The sequence below is a fragment of the Spathaspora passalidarum genome (genome assembly GCF_000223485.1).
Source record: "Spathaspora passalidarum NRRL Y-27907 unplaced genomic scaffold SPAPAscaffold_4, whole genome shotgun sequence".
In the NCBI taxonomy this organism is placed as follows: domain Eukaryota; kingdom Fungi; phylum Ascomycota; class Pichiomycetes; order Serinales; family Debaryomycetaceae; genus Spathaspora; species Spathaspora passalidarum.
In genome coordinates, this window is record NW_006767428.1 from 1,173,537 (window position 1) to 1,198,210 (window position 24,674).

A 24,674-nucleotide genomic window follows, 5' to 3' on the forward strand; every position below is an offset into this window, starting at 1 on the left:
CGATGCCTTCAGGATAAAGGAAACATATGTAAAAAAAAAAAAGAGTCACCATTCCCTAAACGGCAACAATTCACTTTGAGATTGTTTGAAAAAAGTGCCCCATATTGGAATTTTTTTCTACATATTTTTGTAAATGGAAAGATTTACCGCACACGATTGCCATTTTCACTCAAGCTTCGTTCTCACTTAACCAAAAAATCACTCACCATCGCGGTTATTTCGATGTCAGTTTCCTAATTGGAAAAATTTACACTGATTCAATAATTAAAGACACACGCTAATGTGACCACTACAAATATATAAATAAAAGGCAAAATGTGTCAACCATTTATTGGAAAACTTTTCACGCTATTCATTACAGCTTGAATCTATCATTCACAATTTAATTTTATAGGAAAATGACTAGTTATAGATCATACCAACAAGTGCTAGATATTAGCATTAAGCAAAAATCCAACAAAACTAATGTTGCTTCCGTAACTTCCAGTGCCATTACCACAGCCACAAAGAAGATTACCAAGGTCAAGAAGGATGATAGTAATATAAAGAGAAGAACTAAAACAGGTTGCTTAACTTGTCGCAAAAGAAAGAAGAAGTGTGATGAAGACAAGGTAAATGGAAAGTGTCAAGGTTGTACTAGAAATTTCTTGGAATGTTGTTGGCCAGAAGCTGCACCAGTTGCGCCAGCTACCACTAAGGAACTTGCCTCTATCACCAAATCACCCACTCTTAGATCCACCAAATGTAATATCAGTTCATTATTGGCCACCCCAATCAAAACTGAAGTAACTCAAGTCAAGTGTGAAAAAAGTACTAAGGTTGAACCAGTACCATATCCAAGTCCTATTTCATCTCCTGAATTTACTGAAGCTAAGCTTGCAGCCAACCACGAAGTCAATGTGATTTCACTCCCTCCACTATTTAATGTTAACTACAAGCTTCAAAGCAAGGATAGTAATGTAAGAGGAACAAGGACCGAAGAAGTAAAACAAGAAAAGCCAAGGATTATTACTGCTCCGGTTACAACTCCATTGTCACCACCAAGAACTCACGCATCAGTCCCTACAAAGTTTGTTATTACTTCATTTAATAGCCATAAAGATTTGTGCCAAATCCCCAACTAGTGGTCTTTGTTTTATTCTTTATTAGGTTAAGATTGGGTTCAGTTTAGTGGTTACATTTGGGTTATTTATTCTTTTTAGTTCACAATTGTCAGAGTTGTTATATACAATACGGGTTACTTTAAAATTTGGGTATAGTTTAGCATTAGTTATTGCATAATGAAAAGTTTTTCATTTGAATTTAATTTTTTATTTTTATTTTTTTTTTGCAGGCAAAATATGTCTGTTGACTCTTTTTTTTCAGTTTTCTTTTTTTGCGGCTATTTGTCCCTATAGGCAAGTGAGAGCGAGGTTGCTTTTTTTCGTTTCTCGAAACAGAACTGTGGTTGCAAAGGCATTTGTTAGCTGTTAGCAAACACTTTAACCACAGTAAATGAGCAAAAACGAACTATAGTAAGAACCCAAGAATATAAAATAGAACTGGAAGTATTACACAGTGTAAGAAATGTTATAATGCTAATAATTCATGGGCTAGAATAAAGTAGCAATGGATCAAACATTCTTAATGATGAGCAAATACCAATAAAGAACAAAATACATAAAATTGAGTATGTGCATAAACCTATACATATATTCATTGAAAAGACTTCTGTGCTAATTTTCTCGGGTTTACACCAAGAGTCATAAATGTTTACTTAAACTTTGAAAATGAAAGTTAACCTTGCTTGTCTTGCTTGCTGTACAATCTCGTTGGAACGAGGCATTTAAAAAAAGATGATTGCTAATATTTAATGTCTATTACTAATTAGTAAATAAGACTCGAGTATTCAGAGTTATACTTGTAGTCCATATTATCTTCATGCTTCTAGACCATTGCATACTATCCCTATTTGCAGCAAATTCAAGAGATTTACTTTCATCACGTGACTTTATTAAAAAAAATTCAATTCTCAAAAACCAAAAACTATAGTAGAAAATTTTTTTCATTTAACCATGAGCACCAACCAAGTGCTTACCATCTACATTCGAGTATATAAACATGCCAATCAAAGCTATACCTAAGATATCGTTGGCACGTAATGGTGTTGGTGCATTTGTTGCCCCTTGTCACAGAATCACTGTTCAATACTGTAATTGGGGTGGTTCTTCTACAGGATTACGTCAAGTTTTATCCAGTGGACAATTAGACCATATTGCAAGACAAAAGAAGTATACCTTCTTTGAAGTTGTGAAAAAGTCAGGACATCCATCCTTGACCTTCCACTATAACAATGATACCACACAAGTAGTGGATATTGCTAATTTGGATTCAGAAAAGATTGTGGAAAAGCTTGAAGAATACAGTCAACGTTCAGGTAATAAGTTGATCAAATTCAACCATAAGGTTATGTCTAACAACGACTCTGTTAGAGGTATCTGGTCACCATTACATATGCCAAAGGGACACAGACACAAGATTTAAGTTAAATTTCACATACGGCATATTTTTTTCTGTACATAGCACACATTCTAATAAATATCAAGGGGTTTTAGTGAAGCTAATTTTGTTTTTGTAGTTTTTTTTTTTATATATCGTAGAGATTTTAAGGAAGTAGGTATTTAACGAAGTTGATGAATAAAACTATAATTTGTGTCTATTAAACAAAATACTTTCTAGAAAATATGCGACTATTAACAGGAAGAGTAAAACTAAAAAATCAACATTAAAAGAACTGAAAAATCTGGAAAATGACTAATATGGGTGTGTTTAAATAACTTCTGCTTTGTCCAATTCAGCATCATGTATTTCAGACTCGACACTATCCTTGGAAACTTTGTAAATCTTGTTTCTCCAGAAACCATCGTCACCCAAGACTTCAACAGCAACCAACTTGTAACTACCAAAGTATGGTAATATCTTAACCCAGACTAACCAGTATACTAAACCAATACCAAAGACACCCCAAGTGACAACAGCGTGGATCCAGTAAGGTAAGGAGTTGTAAACAGTTTGACCATCAACTGGTGGAATATATGGAGCAACAATCAAGTACAAGGAAGCCAAGAAGAAGAAAAAGACGACAGGTAAACTGGCCTTAATTGGTGGATTCCATTCAGTTAAACCTCTAGACTTCTTGTAGTAGATGTAAAGTAAACCAGCGGCGACAACAGTGTTGACAACATTCAATGGATAAGAAATCAAGTTCAAAATAAAGTTATAAGCATCACCTGGTGGTGGAGCAACAATGGTGACAATACAGACAATCCAATGTTGCATTAAACCGACAAATGGAGTGCCAAATGGTCTTGAAGTAGCAAAGAATCTTGAGAATGGCAAGGAACCTTCACGACCTAATTGTTGAACAATTCTACCTTGGGAGAAGATAACAGACATGACATTAGCCCAGGCAGATAATGCAACGAAAACAGAAGCAGCCTTTTCAGCCTTGTTACCAAAAGCATATCTGAAAAAGGCAGCAGCCAAGATTCTTTCGGAAGATGCGATTTCTTCCTTTGGAACAACAGCAAAATAAGCAATGTTGACAAACATGTAAATAATACCCAAGGAGACAAAGGCAATAGGAGCAGCTAATCTTAAAACCTTGTGTGGGTTCTTGATTTCACCCAAGGCGTAGTTGGCATTAGAATAACCAACGTAGGACCAAATAACATTATATAAAGCGTTAACAATACCAAAAGCAGTTGGAGTGGTACCCTTGAAAGCATCAGTAAAGTTGTGAGTTGGTTGGAAGTTGTTAGACTTGATACCACCACCTAAGGCGACCCATCCAGTAACAGTGATAAACAAAACAATAAAGACCTTGAAAACACCCAATGCATTAGCAAGGAATAAACCAGTCTTGATATGAATGGCATTGATTAAAAAGGCAAAGGTAATAACAGCGATACCAATACCACGGGAGTTCCATTGAGTAACTTCCTTACCGGCAGCATTTAAAATATATTCACCAACGACAATGGAATTACCAGCAGCCCAACCTAAAAAGAAGACATAGGATGCATACATAGCAGTGACCAAGAACTTTGGTTTCTTAAACATATATTCCAAATAATTCTTTTCCCCACCATTTCTTGGAATGGCAGATCCCAATTCCATATAAACCAACAACCCAGAAAGAGCAATAATGGTACCGGCAAACCACATCATAAGGGAAGTACCCACGGAACCAGAAAGGGCAAAAATGGTGGAACCAGTGGAGAAAACCCCAGCACCCAACATTCTATTAAGCATAAGGAAAGCAGCAGAGATGACACCAATTTCCTTGACATTCTTATCGACTTGGACAACCCCGACATTTTGTTCGGAACCAGTAGAAAGACTGTGAGCATCAGTATCTTGCTCTGGGTGCTTTTCCGAAGAATTCTTATATATATCTGAAAGAGCCATCTTAGATTATTTCAATTGACCTATAAATGGCTAATGCGTAAACTGTAGTAGTCTCTGATAAACGAATTCTTACAAGAAACAGCAGAATTGTTCAAGTTTTTATAACATTCCAAAACAAAGAAAAATTTTAGACTTTATCAAAAAGTATGTTACACCTCTGGTAAAAAAAAAAAAGTTTCTTTTTTTTAAATAATATTTTTGCAATGATTAGGTTATATGCAGAATTCTGGAGTTTTTCCAGATTGACTACGGCAATTTTCCGACATAGTAAGCGGCATTGGTGGTAAAAAATAAATTCTGTGGCAGGTTAAACAATAAGATGGCTGCAGATAAACAATATATTATTTGACCCTGGTTGCGGTGGCGGATCTAAATGGTCTGTTAAAGGCACATGTTGCTACTGTGGTTATGCGGTGGCGGCGAAATCATCTCATGATAAGCTATATTATACGAACCTTTGGCGAAAATATAGGGCGGGTCATCAGTTGAAATTAGCGTGAAATCTCATCGTGTTTATAGACCCCTTTTTAAAAAAGAGTCACACCAATTACTACTATATAATGGCAATGTTATAGACTACATGTGCCATTCCCCTAGGGGACTTAGCTTTATAAGCGAAAGCATAAGCATCTTTGTTGCATATGCTTCAAATCCCGGCTGATTGTTCCGATTATAGTGACAAAAACCCAAAGTAATTCAAGCATCTTGTCCGAATCTGGTCACGTGAGATGTTGCAACAGTTGGCATTTCTGGTGTCAGAAAGTTTGTTAAATTACTGTGGCTGCCAAACAAAAGAAAATATAATTTCATGCGACAAATACATACTTCCATCGCCTAATACAATATACAATATACAAAATAATAGGAATCATTCATGCACAGAGTGTCATATTGTACCCGCCTTACCTTATAGTCATGCATAAGGTATTATTTTAATCGAGAAAGTCTGTCATTACGAAAAGTCTTCTGATTTTCATGGCTAAGTAGCTCCATTCATTTCTTTTGGCGAGCCATTATTTTTGCAACAATCCCTTTCGTTGCTCTTTGTTTGTTGGACTAATTCCAGATTGTCGTATGTTTGTCCAATGGGATCATCTCAAGTCTTCCGTGTGAAATTGGAGAAAGGTTTTTACAACACGAGATCCAATTTTGTGTATGGCATGATCTTCGAACCCTTTTTGTATAACCTAACTCGTAAATTGCTATATAAATTGTTTTTCTAAAAATGCAAATATATATGTATAAAACAAAAATAACTAATAATAAAACAACAAAGCACAAGCCTTTCTCTTAGAATTTCGTATTATTTTTTCTATTATGGAATTACAATAAACGTTGGATCTCTTCTTTAGCGATCTTCAAATTATCTTCTGAACCAACCAAGTAGATAAACTTCGATTCCTTGTCGTTGGCTCTTGGGATGGTAATAAAAGTATTAGACTTCTTTCTAATTTGATTAACCTTAGAACCTTGAGGTCCGATAATCTTGGAAAAGGCGGATGACTGAGCAGAATAGAACCATCCTGTGAATTTAGCACTCTTGGCATTGGCTAATCTATCTTCTATAACTTTGGCTGCCTTTGCTGTGCTGGCTTCTTCACCCTTGAGTCTCCATGGAATAACAACACCATCATCTTTCAATTCTTCATCATTTTCAACAATAGTGAACAAATAGTTGGCGGAGTCAGTAGGGTATGCTTCTTCAGGTGCTGTTGGGATAGTGGATGCTGAAGACAATTTTGAAGCTTGTCTTGTGAGATTACCATGGGTGACCTCAACATTAAAGTCAGACTTCAATTGCTTGAAAATAGCACCGTGTTCACTAACCAAAGCATGGTATACACTTGGGACATCAATAGAAACATTCCAGTCATCCTTAGTCAATTCCTCAATCTTTTCTTTAGCGGCAGCAATCTTTTCTGGTAAACCAACAATCTTGACAATGGTGGATTCTTCATTTGATCTTGGAATTTCAACAGTAACGCCAAATTCGTCTTGAATGCTGTGACGGATGGTTCCCTTTGGTCCAATAATTAAACGGTGCTTTTCCTTAGGTAAGTCGATTTCTTCAGTAACCGAAGCTTCCTTCAAAGCAACAATATCTTTAATTTGTTGGATAATCTTTTCGACGACTTGCTTATCACCCTGAGAAGTGATTTCATCACTACCAGAACCTTCATTTGGAATGTTCAACAATCTGAAATGTTTGTTTCTAGGAATGTCATCACCACCAGCTTTGGAAATAATTTCCTTCATTACCGAACCACCTTGACCAATCAAATCTCTATGGTAAATAGGATTAACCTTAATAGTAGTAGAAACAAAGTTTTCAATTTCCTCAATGATATCATTGATCTTCTTGGAAGCTTCCTTAAGAGCAGATTTTGAACCAGTCAATTCAACTTCGGCAAATCCAGATTTTTCTTCTTCTTCTTGATTACGGTTAAATTTGTATTCAACACCAGATCCATCAGCAATGTCCTTGATGGTTTCACCAGCTTTACCGATAACTCTAGCAACAGCCTTGGTTGGAATTTGAATGACTTGCTTAAATCCATTTTCCTTTTCAAATTGGTACAATTCATTTAATTCTTCCTCAGCCTTGGCTACACCCTTGGAAGGACCCTTGACGGTGACTTCATCCTTAGTTTTTGGAGCGTCAGCAAAGTTAGATGGGACATTGTCAGATGATGGGAATCTAATCTTGACGTTGTACTTATCTTGTAAACGGTTAATGTAAATTCCATGAGGACCAATCATTCTTCTGTGATATTGGTGTTCAATTCTCAATCTAACCAAGGTTTCATCAGCCCATTTCTTAGCCATAGAAGCAAGCTTGCTCTTGGTTTCTTCAACATTTCTCTTGATACCAGTAATTGTCACATCAACCTTGGCATTCTTGGCCTTGTTGTCTTCCTTTTCATCAGCAACATCAATCTTGGTACCAAACTCATCACGAAGGGAAATCAAGTTAGCACCACTCTTACCAATAATTCTAGAAATAACATTGGCAGGAACTTGAATAGTGGCGGTATATCCATCTTTGAATTCTTGAGCGTCGGAGATAACTTGTTCAATGTCCTTCCTGACAGCACTGACCGATTCCCTAAACCCACGAATAAAGATTTCATTATCAGATTGCTTTTCACCATTGGAATGCAATTTGACTGTGATGGAGTTTGGTTCAACAGAACTCAAGATAGATCTCAAGGTGGTTCCTCTAGGACCAGAAACGTGTTGTTGATCCTTGGAGTCAACTTCAAGGACCACAGTTTGTAACTTGGTAGCTAATTCTCTTAATTTATTCAAAGCTTCATCAACTTTCTTGAAGGAATCTTCAGCAGCATTGGTTTCTTCAAAATCTTCAGCTTCTTCAGTTTCCAACTTTTCAGAGAAAAGAGTAATGTTCTTACCCAAGACAACATAGTTGACACCGGTAGACTTGGCAACATCCTTGATAGTTTCATCGACTTTACCCAATAAGAATTCGTCAATGTCTTGAATCAATTGAGTTTGATCAGGGGTAATTCTATTAACATGATTAACAATGGACTTTTTAGCAACCTTGATCTTTTCATCATCTCCCTTAGATACAATTTCAATTGGAATCGAAGATAAGGTTTCATCACTCAACGAAGCAATTTCAGGAACATTAATCTTGACATCATTGGTTTGGGCAATCTCCTTGAAAACGCCATTTTGATTCAAATGAGCAGCAACAGCCTTAACATGCTTCAAGTTACCTCTGTGGGCCTTGGACATATCCAACACTTCAATCTTGTATTGAGAAGTGGTCTTTCTAGCTTGTTCTTGGGCTAATTTAATCTTACTCTTTTCACCGATGAACTTGACATTGGATTCACCTTCCTTTGGTAATTGAATCAAGACGTTAACTTCTTCTAAAATTTGATCAATTGGTAAGAATTGGTGCTTAACCTTTGGAATTGGAACTTCTTCAACGGTGATTTTATCAGCTAACTTTTCCAAAATACTTCTGATTTCGATTCTGGCTTCAATCACGGAATCACGGTCTCCCACGATAACAATATTGTTCTTTTCAGACTTATAATCAGGAATAGCAAAATCAAGATCAGCATATTTGGTAACAACAGATTCTAAAGCCTTTTGGGCAAATGGCTTGATGATTTCATCAACAGGAACCTTGGTGGACAAATTCTTCGTTTCTTCCTTAACAATAGCCAAGATTTGGTTCTTGGCTCTCTTAGAACCTTCAATATCACCATCAATGGTAACAGTAACAGTCTTGGAAAAGATATCATCGTGGTCTTCATCAGCAGCGACATTATCAGCTAATTCTTGTTCTACTTCTTCTTCTTCTTCATCACCAATTTCAATCTTGACTTCGTTGGCTTGAATGATTGGCTTCAAATTCTTACCACCTTGACCAATAATTCTTGATCTCAACTTGGCAGGAACAGTGAAAGCAATTTGAACTGGTTTAGTTAATTTCTTGATAACTAATCTCTTAGCCAACTTGACTTCTTCAGGACGACCAGTAATTAAAAAGGTTCTCTTCTTGGTGTGTTGAGAAGTGGTACATTCAATACTAGTTTTGGTTTCTTGCTTGACAAAGGTCAAAATCTTGATAAAGTCAGGGCGTGCAACATTCAATTGGTCTTCCACGTTCAAAGCAAAGGCTTCTTGGATGGTAGACACCTTGGACTTCATACCATTTCCAACGACCCTTGGGGTTGGAGAACGGGTTGACTTTGGAGTCGAGCTAACACTAACCGGAGTCTTCATACTTGGGCCCCAAGATGGAATAGATTGAGGCACAGGTGATGGGGAACTGGATTGTTTCCCACCCAAAGTAGGAAAGGCTACTTCGTCTGAAATCGAGCGTTTGGCGGAGGCTTCTTCATTGTTGGCTGGAACTTCAAGAGTTTCAGCAACAGCATCGTCATAAAGATTTTCGTTATTGAGACGGGCAGCGATAATTTCAGCAGGAGTTGGCATGGTGGGCAAATAGGAACGTTAGTAGTAAACAGCTAAATATGAAACAATGGGCAATGCTTTTTCAGAAACCTAAAAAATTGACAATAGATTTGGGGAAAGAAAAAAGCAGCTGGTAGGGAGGGGGGGGAGGAGTTAAAGCAGGATTAGTTTTTAATTTGATTGATTGAGATTGAAAACTCTCTGACTGCCTGTTTGTATAAACTAAGGTTTTGTTGACTTGGTTACTTCTGGAGATCAAAAGGGTTCGTGGACGGAAAAAATTCAATTTCAAAACTCTTGCGTGGCAGAAGATCGGAGAAGCTTTCGTTGTTCAGAATTTACGACACCACTATTTTTATTTTATTTTTTTTTTTTTACTATGTCGGAGACGACTACTGCTACTGCACATAAATCACGATGTGACATGCACTGCCTAGCATCCAAGGTAAACATTGTATGCAAGGTCATGCGAGACACGAGAACTAAATTTTTTACACGGTCGCTTGTTTAATGTTACATTCATTAGTTTTTTGTCATTACTTAGCATGATTGTCTATACAATATAATCCACTCTGGTGGATCAAAAACGTCTTGGAATTACCAATCAGCAGTTCGAGCTTGTTGCTATTCTTGTCAAACGATTTGATTAAAGAATCCAATGCACTATTTCTAATGAAGATTTCCTCTCCAAATTTAATATTTCTATCCTTGATAAACTTATCAAAGTGACTAATTGTAAGGAGTTTCCCGTACCATTTCTCACAATATGTCAAATCGGGAATACAGTTGGAAATGTACTGTTTTTCCAAAGTCGTATAAAACCCATCACGTGAGTAAAACTCGAAATTCTGCACCGTGACGGTAGAACTGAAATTTCCCATATTAAGCAACGAAGAGCCAACCGACGATATAGATGTCAGGTTGGAACCTCTTCTTCCATTTTCAAAAACTGTAGATTCCTGATCTGAAGAATTTGAGGACGAAACGTCGTACAAACTTTCGTCTTTTTCGCTAATTGATTGAGGTCTGGTGAATAGCCTCAACGGTAACTCCGACTCTGATATTGCATCAGCGTGTCCACCGTACTCCACAGCTGCAGCGGATGCTATTATTAACTCATTCATTCGTCTGGAATTTCTAGAAGGTATGGATTTTAACTTGGTGATTGTTCTGCTCTCAATTGGAACACTTAAATCTTTCCCGATCGAAAGGTTTCTAAACCAATGAATCATACCATGGAATGACCAAAATTGAAACAACAACTGTTTATATTCTATTCTGAGCCGCAACACATTCTTGTATTTCACCAAACAAGCATCATTCATAAAATCCAGATAAATGTTTTCTTCTTTGAACATGGCGGATATAAGGTGATTCAATGAGGGAGCTTCTCCGATTTGTAAATGAGCTAACGAGTACGAGTTTATTAATTCTCCTTGATATCCTCTAAATTTCTGGTATTCTGATTCTAAATGGGTTGGTTCAAATAAGAACCTGTTATCTTTAAATAAGTGATAGTAGTTTCCCAAGCTGGACAAACACTTTTGTTGTTTCTGAGCTTGTCTTCTGGTTTTAAACTTTGAAAATGGGGATTCATCAACTAAGGATTTACGGGAATAGTTACCGCCATATGCATCAGAACCAAACATATCATCATCAAGCACGCTGTCGCTGGAATTTGAATGCGACTGACTGCTCTTTTTATAATCGGCGTTTATCTGCAGGGCGAGGTCATTTAACGAGTTTAACTCCGAATAAAGCGAAACTAGCAAATCATGGACCTTTTTGTCTAGGTTCAAATTGTAAATATTCAACTGGGTGGAGTTTATATGGAGTAGAACTGGTTTCCACGTCCTTGGTCCATTATTATAATGATATGGGGAGTTGAATTCGGTTTTAATTAATGCGACTCCATAGAAATTCAATGAGGGACAGTAAGACGGAAGGCTTTCATCAAGGGTAGAATACTTAGGTAATTCAGCCAGTGAACTATTAGATTCTAGGGATGACATACTGTGAAATAGGGGGGGAACGACGACGACGACGACAACAACAACAACAAATGGGTTTATCTATAAGTGGCAACGGTCTTTACTGATACTGGGACAACACAGAAAATTTATATGATCACTCAAATCAAAACGCATTAAACTATGGGTAAGCAATACAAGTTTGGTAACAAGTGGGAATTTGACGTGTTTATATATTTACGTCAGAGGTTTTAAACATTTATAATCACTCAAAAAAATAAAGAGAAAATGTGTAAAATAATTTAGCTGGAATATGTGGGGGGATAAGCGGGGGTCGGATGATTTTTTGTATGAGGTTTTTGTGCGCTTGATCACGGCAAAAAATTCCCACTGCGGGAAAACAATGTATGGGCTCGGCAAACAATAAGATGATATAGAGGGGAGATGGTTGCGCCTAGACAACATTAAGAGCAACTAGCAAACATAAATCGGAAGGCGCCGATATTTCCATGCATACTCATGCTACTTCAAACATGGTTTGAATTATTTGCTGCGATATAACCGGTTTATCGGAAATAAATAAAAAGGGGAGGGGGGCCCTAAATGCAAATTTCGACATTTCGACCGTTGTAAATTTCAGGTTTTGGTCTAAATCTCTGCCTCGAAATGACTTAATGGGCCCAAGAAAAGAAAAAAATTTTAAAGTTTCGCACATAATTTAGTACAAAACACGTCGATATTTTTTGTTCCGATATGATCATGAAAATCTGTCAAAATATAAATCGCCATTTATCGGAGCTATAACCGTTAACTCCAGAACAATAGTGGAATATTCGGATATGGCTATTGCCAACCGGATCCCTGTAAACGCGAAAAGCATGACCAGCGTAAAAATAGATCAGACAGAAAAAAACTCTCGGGGACTTTAAATGCCAAGTCCATTTAACACATTGCACAGCTGATTAATTACCACACAATTACACTTGGCATCACTTTGGAATTTAATCGTCACACGACGTTTACTTGTTCCAAGCGAGCTGGCAAGATTCAATCTAAAAGTTTAACAAAACATAAAACTTTTGATTGATGATAACTTTGTAAATACTCTTTAGTGGAAATCACCAGACTGTGGTTGCAACTTCAACGGCCGGGATAAAAATAATGTTTGCGGAGTTAAGTATGAATGTAATTTTTGCGAATTTCATAGTGGATAATAGTCCCGCGCGGAAATTGTCAAATTTGCCGAAACTCAAATTTGAGGTCGCGAAAAAAGAAAATAAAAAAAAAGTTGATACTCGAAGAAAAAATTCTCCCGGGGGTGAGTCGAACACCCGATCTCAAGATTACTTTGAGGTACTCATTACAGTCTCGCGCTTTAAACCAACTAAGCTACCAGGAGAGATTTTCAAAATCGGATTTTGAATTTTGTTCCTTGAGAAGTCATGTTTTGAATTCTTTGAATTATTTAAAATGTTGTAAAAAGTCATCCTTCCACTTCTGAAAGGGAATTAAAATTACTATTAATAGATATTACAGAAACAAACAAATGTGTTTGTATACTTTTAAAGTAAAGAAAATAAGTTTATAGGGTCAATTTGTATGTTCTAAATTTGGATAAATTTTGATAAATTTTGTAAATTTTTCTCTGGAAATTCTAAAAACCAAAACTATATACCTTTGTAATTCAGGGAGGTGAATGTCTGACTGAATCTATATATTTGGGTGTCACAAAGGAAACATCCGGTCTAACCTGTCTAAGAACTTCTTAGTGTATATTGCCAATCAGAAATGAAAATATAGTAAACGTAAAAGTCAAATTATTGAGCGAAATACACCCGTCTTGAACCAAAAGTGTGTGCTCAAAAAGCAACAACAACAACAATAGACCACTCTTGATTTGTTGTTGATTCTCATGAAAAGGGACCTAATAATAAAATAATCAACATATTCTAAATGTTTAGGTTAACAAATTCGAAGTAAGTACAAGGGAAAATTTTTTTGCAACCATTTTTCAGGTGCAATTTCCTAATGCTACGAGTTTAGAAAGAAGGTTTGAAAACCTTAGAAAATAACTTACAAAACAGAACACCATATATTACACTACTTATGTTCTCTTGATTCCAAGAATCTCGAAATATTTTCAATTGTTTCTGATTTTCTAGATCCCACTTTAATCTGAGGATATTTCTTGACAAATGTCTTCAATTGTTCCATGGTAAAATCGTTCAATTTACCTTGGTTCCATTTAACCAATACAGCCAGCTCATCCAATTCCACCACTTTTGCCTTCTTGACTGGTTTATCCTCGGAAATCACTCTTTTTGGTATTCTTTCTTCCAACTCACTCAACCTTGAGTTTATCTGATTAAGAATATATTGAGCAGAATCATCCGAGTCAAATTTTTGTTTCAATTCCATTAATCTTTGTATAGTAACGTCATTTGAAGATAAGTTTCTTTCACCGGGTAATAATTCCATTTGTAAAATTTCATATTTTAAAACTTTGTAGAAGTAATTAAGTGAAGGGTTCGGGAATTGTTTGGGGTCATAACTATCAAGTTCATACTTCTTGAATAGTGATTTGAATTGGTCAACCAATGTCGCATCAGGTTCTTCATGTATTTCTTTGATGAAATCTTGAGGCAATGAACGCACATCCTCAATCCAAGGTAATTTAATCAAAAGGAATCCCTGGGGAAACTCTTCTCCTTCAACCAATTTCGTTGAATTCATGGTCTGGGTAGGATACAATGCGTATAAATAAGGCAGTGAATTCCGCTTAATACACCCAAACACAATAGCATACTGCTGAAGCTTCATGCATGAACGATACAACGATGCTAAAGTTTCGAGCGAATTGCTATAACCAGTGGATGTTGTTATATCACTAGTTATAAATATTGGTGAACCACATGAATAAACCGGATTAAAGTTTTGTATATCGCGAAATCCAAGCAATTTCAAATAAGGTGGTTTTGAAGTAGCGATATAAGTTTTATCCTCATCATCATCATCATCATCTTCGTCGCCATCTTCATCTTTCTCAATTAATCTGTGATCAAAAGCATAATTGTTTATAAAGTCAACCTGTTCTTTATTTAAGAAGATTACATCTTGTCCTCCACCGATTTCGTACCCTTTTCTAATACCGGCTGCTTCTTTACTTTCTTGAAGTGATTTGGCCTTGTCTTTAGGTAAGTTAATTTTTCCAGAGTCAGATATTATTTCTGAACTTGAATGGACTTTTTTGATTGATTCTTCTTTTGTATACAACAACAAGTCCTTTTTGTATCTTTCATGGCTGTAAAGGGTATACCCTTTAATTGAACATCCAAAGTTACCTCCCACAGACCCGTCATCGCTGAGTATCAAGTCACACGAGAATTGAATACGACGGACTTCTTTGATACGAAAGATTGATTGCCTAATCTGACTGGAAAGGAGGGATTTCACAGGTGAATCCTTGGATGTTGGCTCATTGTCATGTTGTGACTGGGTCGGCTTTAGGAAATTGGTATTTAGGAAAATATCTTTATATAGTTCAGTATCGAATCTTTTGCCACCCGAGGAAAGAAACATGGGGTCTATGAAGAGCTTGTAGTTGTAAAAATCATTGACTATTCTCCATAAATTGTCCTTGGTTGTTGTTTCAGTGTATGGTTTATCATTATTGGTGATCCAAATGAGTTTCTTCCTATTGAATTCAGTCTTGCTGGAAAATTCGTCAATTATTTTGTTCAACACCACAGACAAATGATTCTCATCTTCCATGCGTTTGTACTTGAATAATCCCTCCACGGGGTTGATTGCCAGATCTTGAATTATGTCGTTTAATCGTTTCATATTTTGCAAATTGAGCACATTCAATCGGAAAAGCTTGTAGAATCCAGGAGGTTGATTCATGGGTTTCAACACTGGAGACGGCAGACAATTGTAGAAGTATATCCCAATTCCGGTGTTTTTCATCGTGATTATTAGTTCTGACATCAAGTCATTTATACTGGATAAAATTTCATACAATTGCGAATGGGATCCGAGATTGCTGTCTGATTTTAATAAATCAGGGGTGATTTCAATAAGAAAGAGTATCCCATCTCTAATCTCATACTGTTGATACTGTTTATCGTCTTCTTCTGTGTCGGATTCCATGGCTAGTGTGGAGTACTAGACGTGGAGCTTTTATTACGCGATAATTTGGTTTGTATGTCTGGCGGGGGAAGGAGACAGACAGAAAACAAAGTGTACTGAAAAAAATGTCTGTGACGATAGCAACCACAGATCACACAAATGGCCATACACTTTCTCCTTATTTTAAATCGACAGGGCAAGACCCGATTAGTGAAATGGTTCAACAACACATACACGACCCAAACAAAACAGCAATATATTCAAGAGATCCATAGATTGATAAATAGTCGAGATTCAAAACACCAATCGAATTTTGTCGAGTTTTATCAAAACAAATTAGTTTACAGAAGATATGCTGGGCTATATTTCGTCTGTCTCGTTGATTTAAACGATTCAGAATTAAGTTATTTGGAGAGTTTGCATTTCTTGGTGGAAATACTCGACGATTATTTCAATAATGTCTGCGAGGTCGATCTTGTGTTTAATTTTTACAAGTTGTACTTTATAATCGACGAACTATACCTCGGAGGAGAGATACAACAGATACTGAAGTCAAAGATATTGAATAGGTTAGCTGTATTAGATAAACTAGATTAGTTCTATAGGGTTGTTAGTCTGTATATGTTTCAGTTTAGATACAATCAAGTTCCAAAGTTCTTCCGAAACTTGCTCTATAGTTTTCCCGCCAACATCGACAATTTGGACGTTGTCTTCCTTAGGCAACACTTTTAAAAAGCATTGCTTGACTCTTGCTTGAAATTGTTCCATTTCGTACCGTTCATCGCCAAATCCTTTCCTTTTACTAATTTCTTGCAAATCCAATGTCAAAAACAAGGTCAAATCCGGCTTGGGTAACCCCTTATCTGGTCCAAGTAACCAATCAATGTCACCTAATTGTTTTTTGCTGCCACCCGACGAAACTCCTTCACCTTGGAAATCATGTTTTGCAAGGGTATATGCCAATCCTGAATAGATATACCTATCCAAAACAATAAAGTAACCCTGGTTCAACAACAGGTGAATTTCTTCATTCAATTCCCACCTATTGGCCAGGAACAACAAGTGTGCAGATTGATCATTAAGTGCGAATGATTTGTTGGTTAAGTATTCATTTATGAGTTTCCCTATTGGGGTAGTTCTATCCGGAAATTTGATTAGTTTAGACGGGGATAATTTTGAAGTGAGGTACGATGCTTGGGTTGATTTACCCGATCTATCCAATCCTTCAATGAGAATCAATTGTCCACGGGGCATGACGATGTAGTTTCCTAATGGAATGTGTCGACAACAAGATACTTGTGAAAAAAGGTAAATACCAGAGACGGAAAAAACCAGACGCGTTAGCTGGATCTGTCTCTCTCTCTCGTATTATACCTAAACCAGAAAAGATTCGTATAGTTTAATTAAGAGATGACACGTCAAATTTACAAAGGTTAAAAATGTAAAAGGGATCATGACCGAGAGACTCATTATTGCTTCATCAACCGGAGATACACCCTTTTTTTGCTTCTTCTATAATAACCATCATATTTCCACCTAAGGGAAAAAGATCCCTTGTTCACACAAAAGAGTACCTGCAAGCAGAATAAACCCCTTCACAGTGAACGCGATAGACATACCAACGGCTATCAAGTTAATTAGACTGCGTATACTAAAAAACGACGCCATTGGGATGGATTACGGTAAAGAAAGAAGCAAACCTGTGTTGTACGTTTGACCAGAAAATTTTTCTCTTCAGTTGGTGATGGCAGCAAACCAGTCACGTGACCAGATTTTCCACAAGACTCGGTGAACAAAATTGTCAAAGAATGTGTTTGGTGAACTGCCCAGGCAAAAACCACAAGCTTTTGTGGATGCCGACGTCAGAAGCGACGAATCACAATACATCGACAACGGCCGTAGCAATTTAAATACAATTGTGTTTCAATTGGTGATAAGCCTTGTCAGCAACTAGGTAAGATTTGACGCGATCTAATACGCAGGACTTCCAAATTTAGAAGTATCTTAAAAGCAAAAAAAAAAAAAAAAAAAAGAAAAAAAACTTTATGGCACATCCTATTTAAGAAATTAAATTGCCATTGTTGGACAAAGTGGGTTTGTTCCACATCTGAAAAACCATACATATTGTCACTGTAACACACAAAATATGGATCGTTTCACCAGGTAAACGATCACATAATGTATAATTACAAAGTATTGGGTCAGCATTTGGCAATCCATGTACCTAACTCTCCTGTCTCTCCGAATGTTTGATTTCTGAATTCATATGATTTCTCACTCGTAAAAAATAAAATATTTTTATACGAGATTTTATGGGATCTTTCACATACACTGGTGAGGCACACTACTGGGGTAAACCAGAAAGAGGTCAACATGGTGTTGGATGAACTGTGCATTTCGGAATTATACAGCAGCGCTCCAATGAGAGGGAGATCAAGGGTAAAAAATGTGGTAAAACCAAGTATGCCCAGGCAGATAAACGCACGATCTAAACCTACAGGAAGAACGAACTACCGCAGAATGTGTTCCCACTGAAATTGAACAACGCCGATCTAGAAAAGCGAGGGATCGTGTCTGACGCCAATTAGATCTCCATAATCAACAGTAGCAAGCTATTACAGCAAGGCAGAACATACCCGGCTCTTCCACTCGATACTTGTTTTGTGTACGTCGGTACTTAGAATTTGTATTATTTTTTATCATTGTAAGCCTCAATTGTTCACTTTAAACCGCCAGCGAAAAAAGACTGCATAGAATTTTTTCCTGTTCTCGACTCAGTGGCCTGCCCCCCTCAAAAAAATTTTATTTTATATATAGCCAACAAAAAAAAAAATAATTTAATCTCTGACACACATAAAAATTCTTACAACCAAAAAACTTTTAGAAACGTATACTACCACGCCAATCGTCCAGTTTATATCACTTTCGTTTCAAAAAGAGAAGGACGAATCAATCTATAAGTTCATCTACTCGTTTCTCCTACTATTTATTTTCATTCATTTTAACAATTTTCAACCTGTCAAATGTCAAAAGTTCAGGTCCTTACCAGTATGTATTATTGAGATTCATCGGATATTGCCCGGACAAGGTGTCAGCAGTGACACGATTCCAAAGGGGATAGGTTGGTATGTGATGTGTCATGCTGTGTAATCAGAAGTGTTCTTGCTGTGGAACTGGAACTTGATGATCCTGGAAAAGAGGCTCAGTCAAGTTCCTGTTGCCAACTGTTCCCAACTGTTCCCAACTGTTCCCAACTGTTCCTATAGGGAGTTACTCACGCGCAATCTTCTCCAGCTGGCCCAGGATCTATGCGAATGTCGTCGGATGCCCCATCCTACTCCGCCCCGAACAAAGTTACTAACAAACGTTCTAGTTGGTTCAAACCCCAATATCGCATTTTATGCATGGCAATTTCACCAGACCAATGCCGTTGAAATAACAATCGTGAATAATGAATTAAACCCCACAGCCCCAGTCTCATGGAAATCTTCTGTATTTGGGAACTCCCAATACACACCCCATCGTATCTATAACAGTTTAACCCAAGTCCCCGACAATAAATACGACATATTTCTATTAAGTTGCTCATCCTTGCAAGATTTCCAAAACGTATCCAATGAAATAGTGCCCTTTATCGATCGAGACTCCATTATAGTGATTGAACTGACTGGATACATAAACCTTGAGCCATTTGTAAGTACCAAAGCCCAAGTTTTGTCCATTATGAATGAAAGTGACGTTAAGCGAGTTTCCAAGAATGTGTATTCTCATGAAGTGAGAAACAAAGACACCAGAATTTATTTTGGTTCTGCATTAGGCCTGAAGAGTATAAGTTCCAATATGAACTATCACCGCATTTACAAATTGTTGCAAACAATACAAGAAGATTCAAATAATCATATTTCATTATTGAAATCGTTAACTCCCACAGAATTCATGACATATCAATGGAAATTGGCATTACCGAGAATTATATTTTCGCCATTAATGGTTATTTTCGAAACCGAGTTCCCCCAAGATTTACAAACCCAAATCTTGAGTAAGCCATTGATAACCGGATTGATCAATGAGTTATTTAAACTTATAAAGAAGATGAATTGTAAATTAGTTAAAGGGTTTGAGAATGAATTAAACTTGTTGAAAGGGTTATCCGAGAGTTACCCTAAAAAGTCCAGTGATAAGTTTGTGAATTCACCAAGCTTGGTGTATAATTACTACAATCATTATGACTTGGAGCTAGATTTGTTATTATTGCAACCGATTTTATTAAGCGACGATCACAAATTGAAATCCCCATATTTGGAAAACTTGTATTCAATAATGTGTCAATATCATAAAATCAACTCCAATGATTCGATATTCTTTGTCAGGAAAGATTCTGCCAAGTTTGACCAATATCTTTCTCTTGATGAAGATTTAAAACAAAAGACATATCAATTAAGCCAATTAGAAGGATCGATTAAAGAATTGGAAAGAAACAAGATCAATTTAGATAATGATATCATCAAGCAAGAACATAGTTTGAAAACACTTAAACAACAAACTATCGAGAATGAATCAAAATTATCTACAGTTCAATATGAATTTGATAAAAAATTACAAATTTTACAGATTGACTATGACAAGAAGTTGAAACAATTGAATGAAAAGTATCAGAAAGCCCAATCTTCTACTTCTTCAGATGTTTCTATACCCTTGCAACAACCAACTCCAGGAACAGATGACCATCTGACAAATAGAGATTCGGTAGTGACCAATAATTTAACCGATTTAGCCGATATTGTACAATATGGAATGGCATTAAACGGAGAGCATCAACCATCGGAAGTGCCACAAACCATTCCTGGTGACGCTGTAGCTGCTCCGAGAAATGTCTCCCCAGATCGCTATGTCGATGCCCCAAGTGTATCATTACCACCTCACGTAGTACAAAAGGAGCTTGAATTACAAAGAAGAGAACAAGCATTAGCTATGAGAGAACAACAGCAGCAGCAACAACAACAACCACATTACCCCCAACAGCCATATTATGACCAACAATATTATGCACCTGGACCTACCCATGGCCCTGGCCCTATGCCTGGATCGGTTCCACCAGCACCACACCAACAAAGATCTTATTATCAACAACCTCCACATGGCTTACCACCAAATGGTATGTCTGTCACCTCGTTGCCATTGAAACAGGGATATCCTCCAAATAAGCAGTCATACCCTATGGCTCCCGGTGCAGGATCCATGAATGGATACCACCATCCACCACCACCCCAGCCTAGACGTGTAAGTTCAAGCACCAACACCGCATACTATGATCATCCACAACAATACCCACCTTATCAACAACCTCCACCACCACAACCACAACAACAACCAGCACCACCAAGTGGCTATGACAATGGTGCTCCGATTGATCCATACCTTGAACATAGATTTAAGCAAAACCCCAAGAAACAAAATCGAAGATCAAACATGGGGTTGAATATGGAGGGAATTGATATGGGTGGCAGAGGTGGCATGCCCGGTGCTGCTCCAACTGCGCGAAAGTCATTCAGTAGTCAGCAATTGAATTCTCCTACAAGCATGACAAAACGATCAACCACGACCATGAACTTGTCCACTACTCACCCTAACGGGTCTTATTCGCAATCATCAAGCGATGGGAACAATCCTCATCACCATCATGGCTCGCAAAATTATTCCCAGTCTTCATCAAGTGGTACTTCTAATGGAAGTAATGACAATATTCCCACTTCTCCCTCAATTAACGATTTGAATGCAAAGCCCTTAGGGGGCATTTCGCAGTCAAATATGCCTGGAGGGGATAAACTTAAGAAGAAAAAGAAGGGAATCTTTGGACGATAATTAATGACACCTTCTCTATTTATTTTTGTTTCTTGTATATTTTATAGAAGGATTAATAAAGACAACTTACCTGTTAACCGTGTCTCCACTAGAGCACTCCTAGAGCAATGCTAGACCACGTCTATACACCATTGTTGCAATTCGTTGAGCCGCACCGCATTCGGCTCAACAGTCTCACAATTTTCCAAGTCAATTTATTGGCTGGACGAAAAAAAAATAGGCTTGACCACAATGGTCATACTTAACAGACATAGAAGTACAGTACAAGATGGGTAAAAGATCCTTTTATGAAGATGACGAGTTGATAATAAACAAGCCAGGCGTCAATGTTGAAATTTCACCTGAGTTAAAACAACAACAACTTCCTAGCGGAGGAGAAGATGTCAAATTCGTGGACGGTATGACCATTAGAACCACACCAATATTTGAGGAATACGCCAATAAAGTGAGACATTACTTGCATCACAAGTTCTCGTTGTTCGACGCCGAATTGTCCAATTTGAAATCGGCCTTTCACAACGAAGTCACCTGTTTAAAACTGGAAATCCATACCGTAGTGCAAGACCCGGTATTGCCTGGTTTAATTTATATCTTGACTGGTGCATTGACCGGAAGCATATTGGTGAGAAATAGAGCGTTGCCTATCAGATTCATTGTTCCTACTGCAATTGGAACTGGCGCTTTAAGCTACTACATGCCAAAGACTTACCAAGCCATTGGCGTGAAATATGAAAGGTTAGAACAGGACAAGCTTCCCGAAGTTGCCAAACAAAGACAAGAGTTGATTGTCCAATATCAAAAGCTCAAGCAAGATTTAGATGAAAACTCAGTCAAGGCTAGAGATTCTCTTGAATCCGGTATTCACGATATTAGAAAGTTCATTAAGGATAACTTACCATAAGGAAAATGCAAAATGTGTATTTTTATGCTAATATTTGATAAGTTGTATAGATCATCGCTACACCACCAATAAAGACCAAAATGTAATCAAGCACGGCCAACCAGTATCTTGACCTCTTTTCTGCTTCCAGTAACCCGTTATGAATTTTACAGCAACTTTTTAAATGTAGGATTGGCGGATACATGTAAACCAAGGGAATACACGCAAAACAACCAACAAATGAAACAAACTTATCCAAGTTCTTACCACCGATGAGGGCAATGTATGCCGTCAACACCACAAACAAGGTTCTAAACAAATTCTTTAACCATTTCACCCCAACCGACCGTTTCCCACTGGTGAAGAATAACTTTGACTCTACTAATCTGATGGCTGGGAACAACTGTAAAGGTGTAGATAATAATATCGCAAATGAATACAACAATTGAGTCATGATAATCATGGGTGAATCCTGAGGCAAGTTCAACAAAATCACGGTTTGAATTTGGTCGCCAAAAGTCATATAACCCAAAGTACCAATGACGATAAAAATCAAGGCGATTGTTGCAATTACTTGGGCTAAAACTTTGGGGAAATTGTTGGGATAAATCATTGATTCTTGAATGGGAATAATTAATCCAATTCCTTCAAATGCAAAGATAGCGGTACCGATGAATAACGAGAATTCGCTTTGGTTGAACATGTATTCAATATTTTCACCTGTCCCCTCCATGAACAATTGATATACGATGAAATACAATATGGTTAACAATCCCGAAAAAATAAAGAAATTAGCCAATGTTGCCAGCAATGACAATTTGGTGATATCTCTAATCAACGACAAGGGAACAATTATAGCCAACTGAAAGAGGATAAACCATAACATGTTCAAATCTTCCATGTTAAACAGGGACACATTTGATATAAATGCTCGTAGATTCTGCGATGTGAATACAATATAAGCAGCAACAAATCCAATTTGAGATATGACAATTGAAAATAAAATCAACCTTTGCAACCAATTACCGTATAACTTCAACCCAATTTCTGCGAAACTCGAAAGCTTGGTTGCAATTTTAGTATACACCAAGATCAAATAACACCAATATGAAAGGGCTGCGAAAAATACCAAGGTTAAAATTGAAAATAGCAATCCACCATTTGCAAATGCCTTGGGGAGGAAAAGAACCCCAGTGCCAACAAACGCCTTTAATAACAATAAATATGCCTTTTTATCCGTGGCTGTTCCCTTGGGGTTGATATTTTCATCAATCAAAGGTAACTCCTCCAGAGGAAGTAAATACTTGTAATGATTAGCGATGTTTTCATCATCTTCTAAGTCTTCACCAGCAAAATGTCCATAGATACTCAAGAATTCAATGAAATTTCTCGTTAAGAAGTTGGGGGTTCTAGTTCGTAACGATTCCTCCTTGGCACTTTGTTGTAATAGAAATTCTCTTCTGAAACCCCCAGGCACATTGAACGAGCTAGCACTTGATCTACGAGACAGCATCGAGCCATAACTTTGGGATCGCTTCAACTTGGGTTGGCCATGACTAATCTTGTATAAATCTCGAGTTATGTCGGCCCCTTCTTGTGATAACGAATCGTCCTGGGGTAAATGTTTAGATACTCGCTTGATCAAATTAGGATCGTCAATCCCCGCTTTGAAATCAACCGATTCCAACTCTGGCTGTGGTGGCACTAACAGATCATTCAGTGGTATGGCGATGTTTGTGTGCGAGGAAGATTTAGAAGAGTCTATTTCCATGGCCACGGAGTCGGTGTCGTCCCCCCCACTGCCCCCACGCATGAACTGGGCATTAGCAACATAGGAGTTGCTCACGGACATCGATCCTCTGTGGGGTGGTGGCGATGGCGAATATGGCGATGAGGAGTATGGTGATTGTGATAAGGGGGGTTTTGTCAACAATGCGATAGATCTTCTTCGTTTAGAAGATTCTATATTTTGAGGCTCGGTCATGTTATGCTAGTGTGTGTAACCAAAAGGAAAGTTGTGAACTACTGTTTGTATACTATTTGGTTATATTCAGTTAGATTTATATGATGAGCCGAAAGGAGTAGTGGCAGCAATCTGGATGTGTAAATATTGATACCACAACAATAGGTTACTTTCTGGTTGCAGTGGTAACGTAACTGTGCAGGTACTGTCAGATAAGAGAGGCACAAGCTGTGTTGTCCCGGCGGCGCAGGGCAAAAAAAAAGATAACAGAGAAATTAGGGGAAGAGAAAAATAAATTGCGTTTCATTTCGGGGCGACGGCTGTCGCGCCATTGGTGAGTGGGCTCATATCTGAGGCCACAAAATTTACAAGAACACTACCTTTCGCCCTAAACCATACGGCAATAGTACTATATGTATATATATCTCTGCCTCTCTCTCTCTCTCCACCCTTCCCCTCGCCGGGT

At 37.5% G+C, this 24,674-nt stretch overlaps 11 protein-coding genes across 11 annotated transcripts; 5 read left to right on the forward strand and 6 right to left on the reverse strand. All coding sequences in view use genetic code 12, as the record gives it.

Annotated features, from left to right (window-relative positions):
* Window positions 1-357: 357 nt before the first annotated feature.
* Window positions 358-1,304, forward strand: ZCF3 (Zcf3p; the record flags this gene model as incomplete). Its single annotated transcript, XM_007375634.1, has 1 exon — window positions 358-1,304. One exon carries the CDS (start codon window positions 399-401, stop codon window positions 1,122-1,124), a length of 726 nt encoding a protein of 241 aa, XP_007375696.1.
* Window positions 1,305-2,078: 774 nt separating this feature from the next.
* SPAPADRAFT_61493 (mitochondrial 54S ribosomal protein mL43) lies at window positions 2,079-2,599 on the forward strand (the record flags this gene model as incomplete). The annotated part of the gene is made up of 1 exon (XM_007375635.1): window positions 2,079-2,599. One exon carries the CDS (start codon window positions 2,101-2,103, stop codon window positions 2,521-2,523), a length of 423 nt encoding a protein of 140 aa, XP_007375697.1.
* Window positions 2,600-2,678: 79 nt separating this feature from the next.
* Window positions 2,679-4,498, reverse strand: MUP1 (Mup1p; the record flags this gene model as incomplete). Its single annotated transcript, XM_007375636.1, has 1 exon — window positions 2,679-4,498. The coding sequence occupies one exon, from the start codon at window positions 4,447-4,449 to the stop codon at window positions 2,809-2,811; it is 1,641 nt and encodes a 546-aa protein (XP_007375698.1).
* A 1,274-nt stretch (window positions 4,499-5,772) lies between these two features.
* SPAPADRAFT_50979 (uncharacterized protein) lies at window positions 5,773-9,426 on the reverse strand (the record flags this gene model as incomplete). Its single annotated transcript, XM_007375637.1, has 1 exon — window positions 5,773-9,426. One exon carries the CDS (start codon window positions 9,424-9,426, stop codon window positions 5,773-5,775), a length of 3,654 nt encoding a protein of 1,217 aa, XP_007375699.1.
* Window positions 9,427-9,908: 482 nt separating this feature from the next.
* On the reverse strand, window positions 9,909-11,560 carry SPAPADRAFT_153340 (uncharacterized protein; the record flags this gene model as incomplete). Its single annotated transcript, XM_007375638.1, has 1 exon — window positions 9,909-11,560. One exon carries the CDS (start codon window positions 11,415-11,417, stop codon window positions 9,942-9,944), a length of 1,476 nt encoding a protein of 491 aa, XP_007375700.1.
* A 1,915-nt stretch (window positions 11,561-13,475) lies between these two features.
* On the reverse strand, window positions 13,476-15,524 carry CAS1 (ATP-dependent DNA helicase; the record flags this gene model as incomplete). Its single annotated transcript, XM_007375639.1, has 1 exon — window positions 13,476-15,524. One exon carries the CDS (start codon window positions 15,522-15,524, stop codon window positions 13,476-13,478), a length of 2,049 nt encoding a protein of 682 aa, XP_007375701.1.
* Window positions 15,525-15,662: 138 nt separating this feature from the next.
* Window positions 15,663-16,100, forward strand: SPAPADRAFT_138919 (uncharacterized protein; the record flags this gene model as incomplete). The annotated part of the gene is made up of 1 exon (XM_007375640.1): window positions 15,663-16,100. The coding sequence occupies one exon, from the start codon at window positions 15,663-15,665 to the stop codon at window positions 16,098-16,100; it is 438 nt and encodes a 145-aa protein (XP_007375702.1).
* SPAPADRAFT_138291 (bifunctional thymidylate/uridylate kinase) lies at window positions 16,092-16,757 on the reverse strand (the record flags this gene model as incomplete). The annotated part of the gene is made up of 1 exon (XM_007375641.1): window positions 16,092-16,757. One exon carries the CDS (start codon window positions 16,755-16,757, stop codon window positions 16,092-16,094), a length of 666 nt encoding a protein of 221 aa, XP_007375703.1.
* Window positions 16,758-18,551: 1,794 nt separating this feature from the next.
* On the forward strand, window positions 18,552-21,442 carry SPAPADRAFT_67043 (uncharacterized protein; the record flags this gene model as incomplete). The annotated part of the gene is made up of 1 exon (XM_007375642.1): window positions 18,552-21,442. One exon carries the CDS (start codon window positions 18,687-18,689, stop codon window positions 21,363-21,365), a length of 2,679 nt encoding a protein of 892 aa, XP_007375704.1.
* Window positions 21,443-21,608: 166 nt separating this feature from the next.
* SPAPADRAFT_61501 (uncharacterized protein) lies at window positions 21,609-24,418 on the forward strand (the record flags this gene model as incomplete). Its single annotated transcript, XM_007375643.1, has 1 exon — window positions 21,609-24,418. The coding sequence occupies one exon, from the start codon at window positions 21,634-21,636 to the stop codon at window positions 22,264-22,266; it is 633 nt and encodes a 210-aa protein (XP_007375705.1).
* Window positions 22,289-24,229, reverse strand: AVT4 (Avt4p; the record flags this gene model as incomplete). Its single annotated transcript, XM_007375644.1, has 1 exon — window positions 22,289-24,229. One exon carries the CDS (start codon window positions 24,227-24,229, stop codon window positions 22,289-22,291), a length of 1,941 nt encoding a protein of 646 aa, XP_007375706.1.
* Window positions 24,419-24,674: the final 256 nt, after the last annotated feature.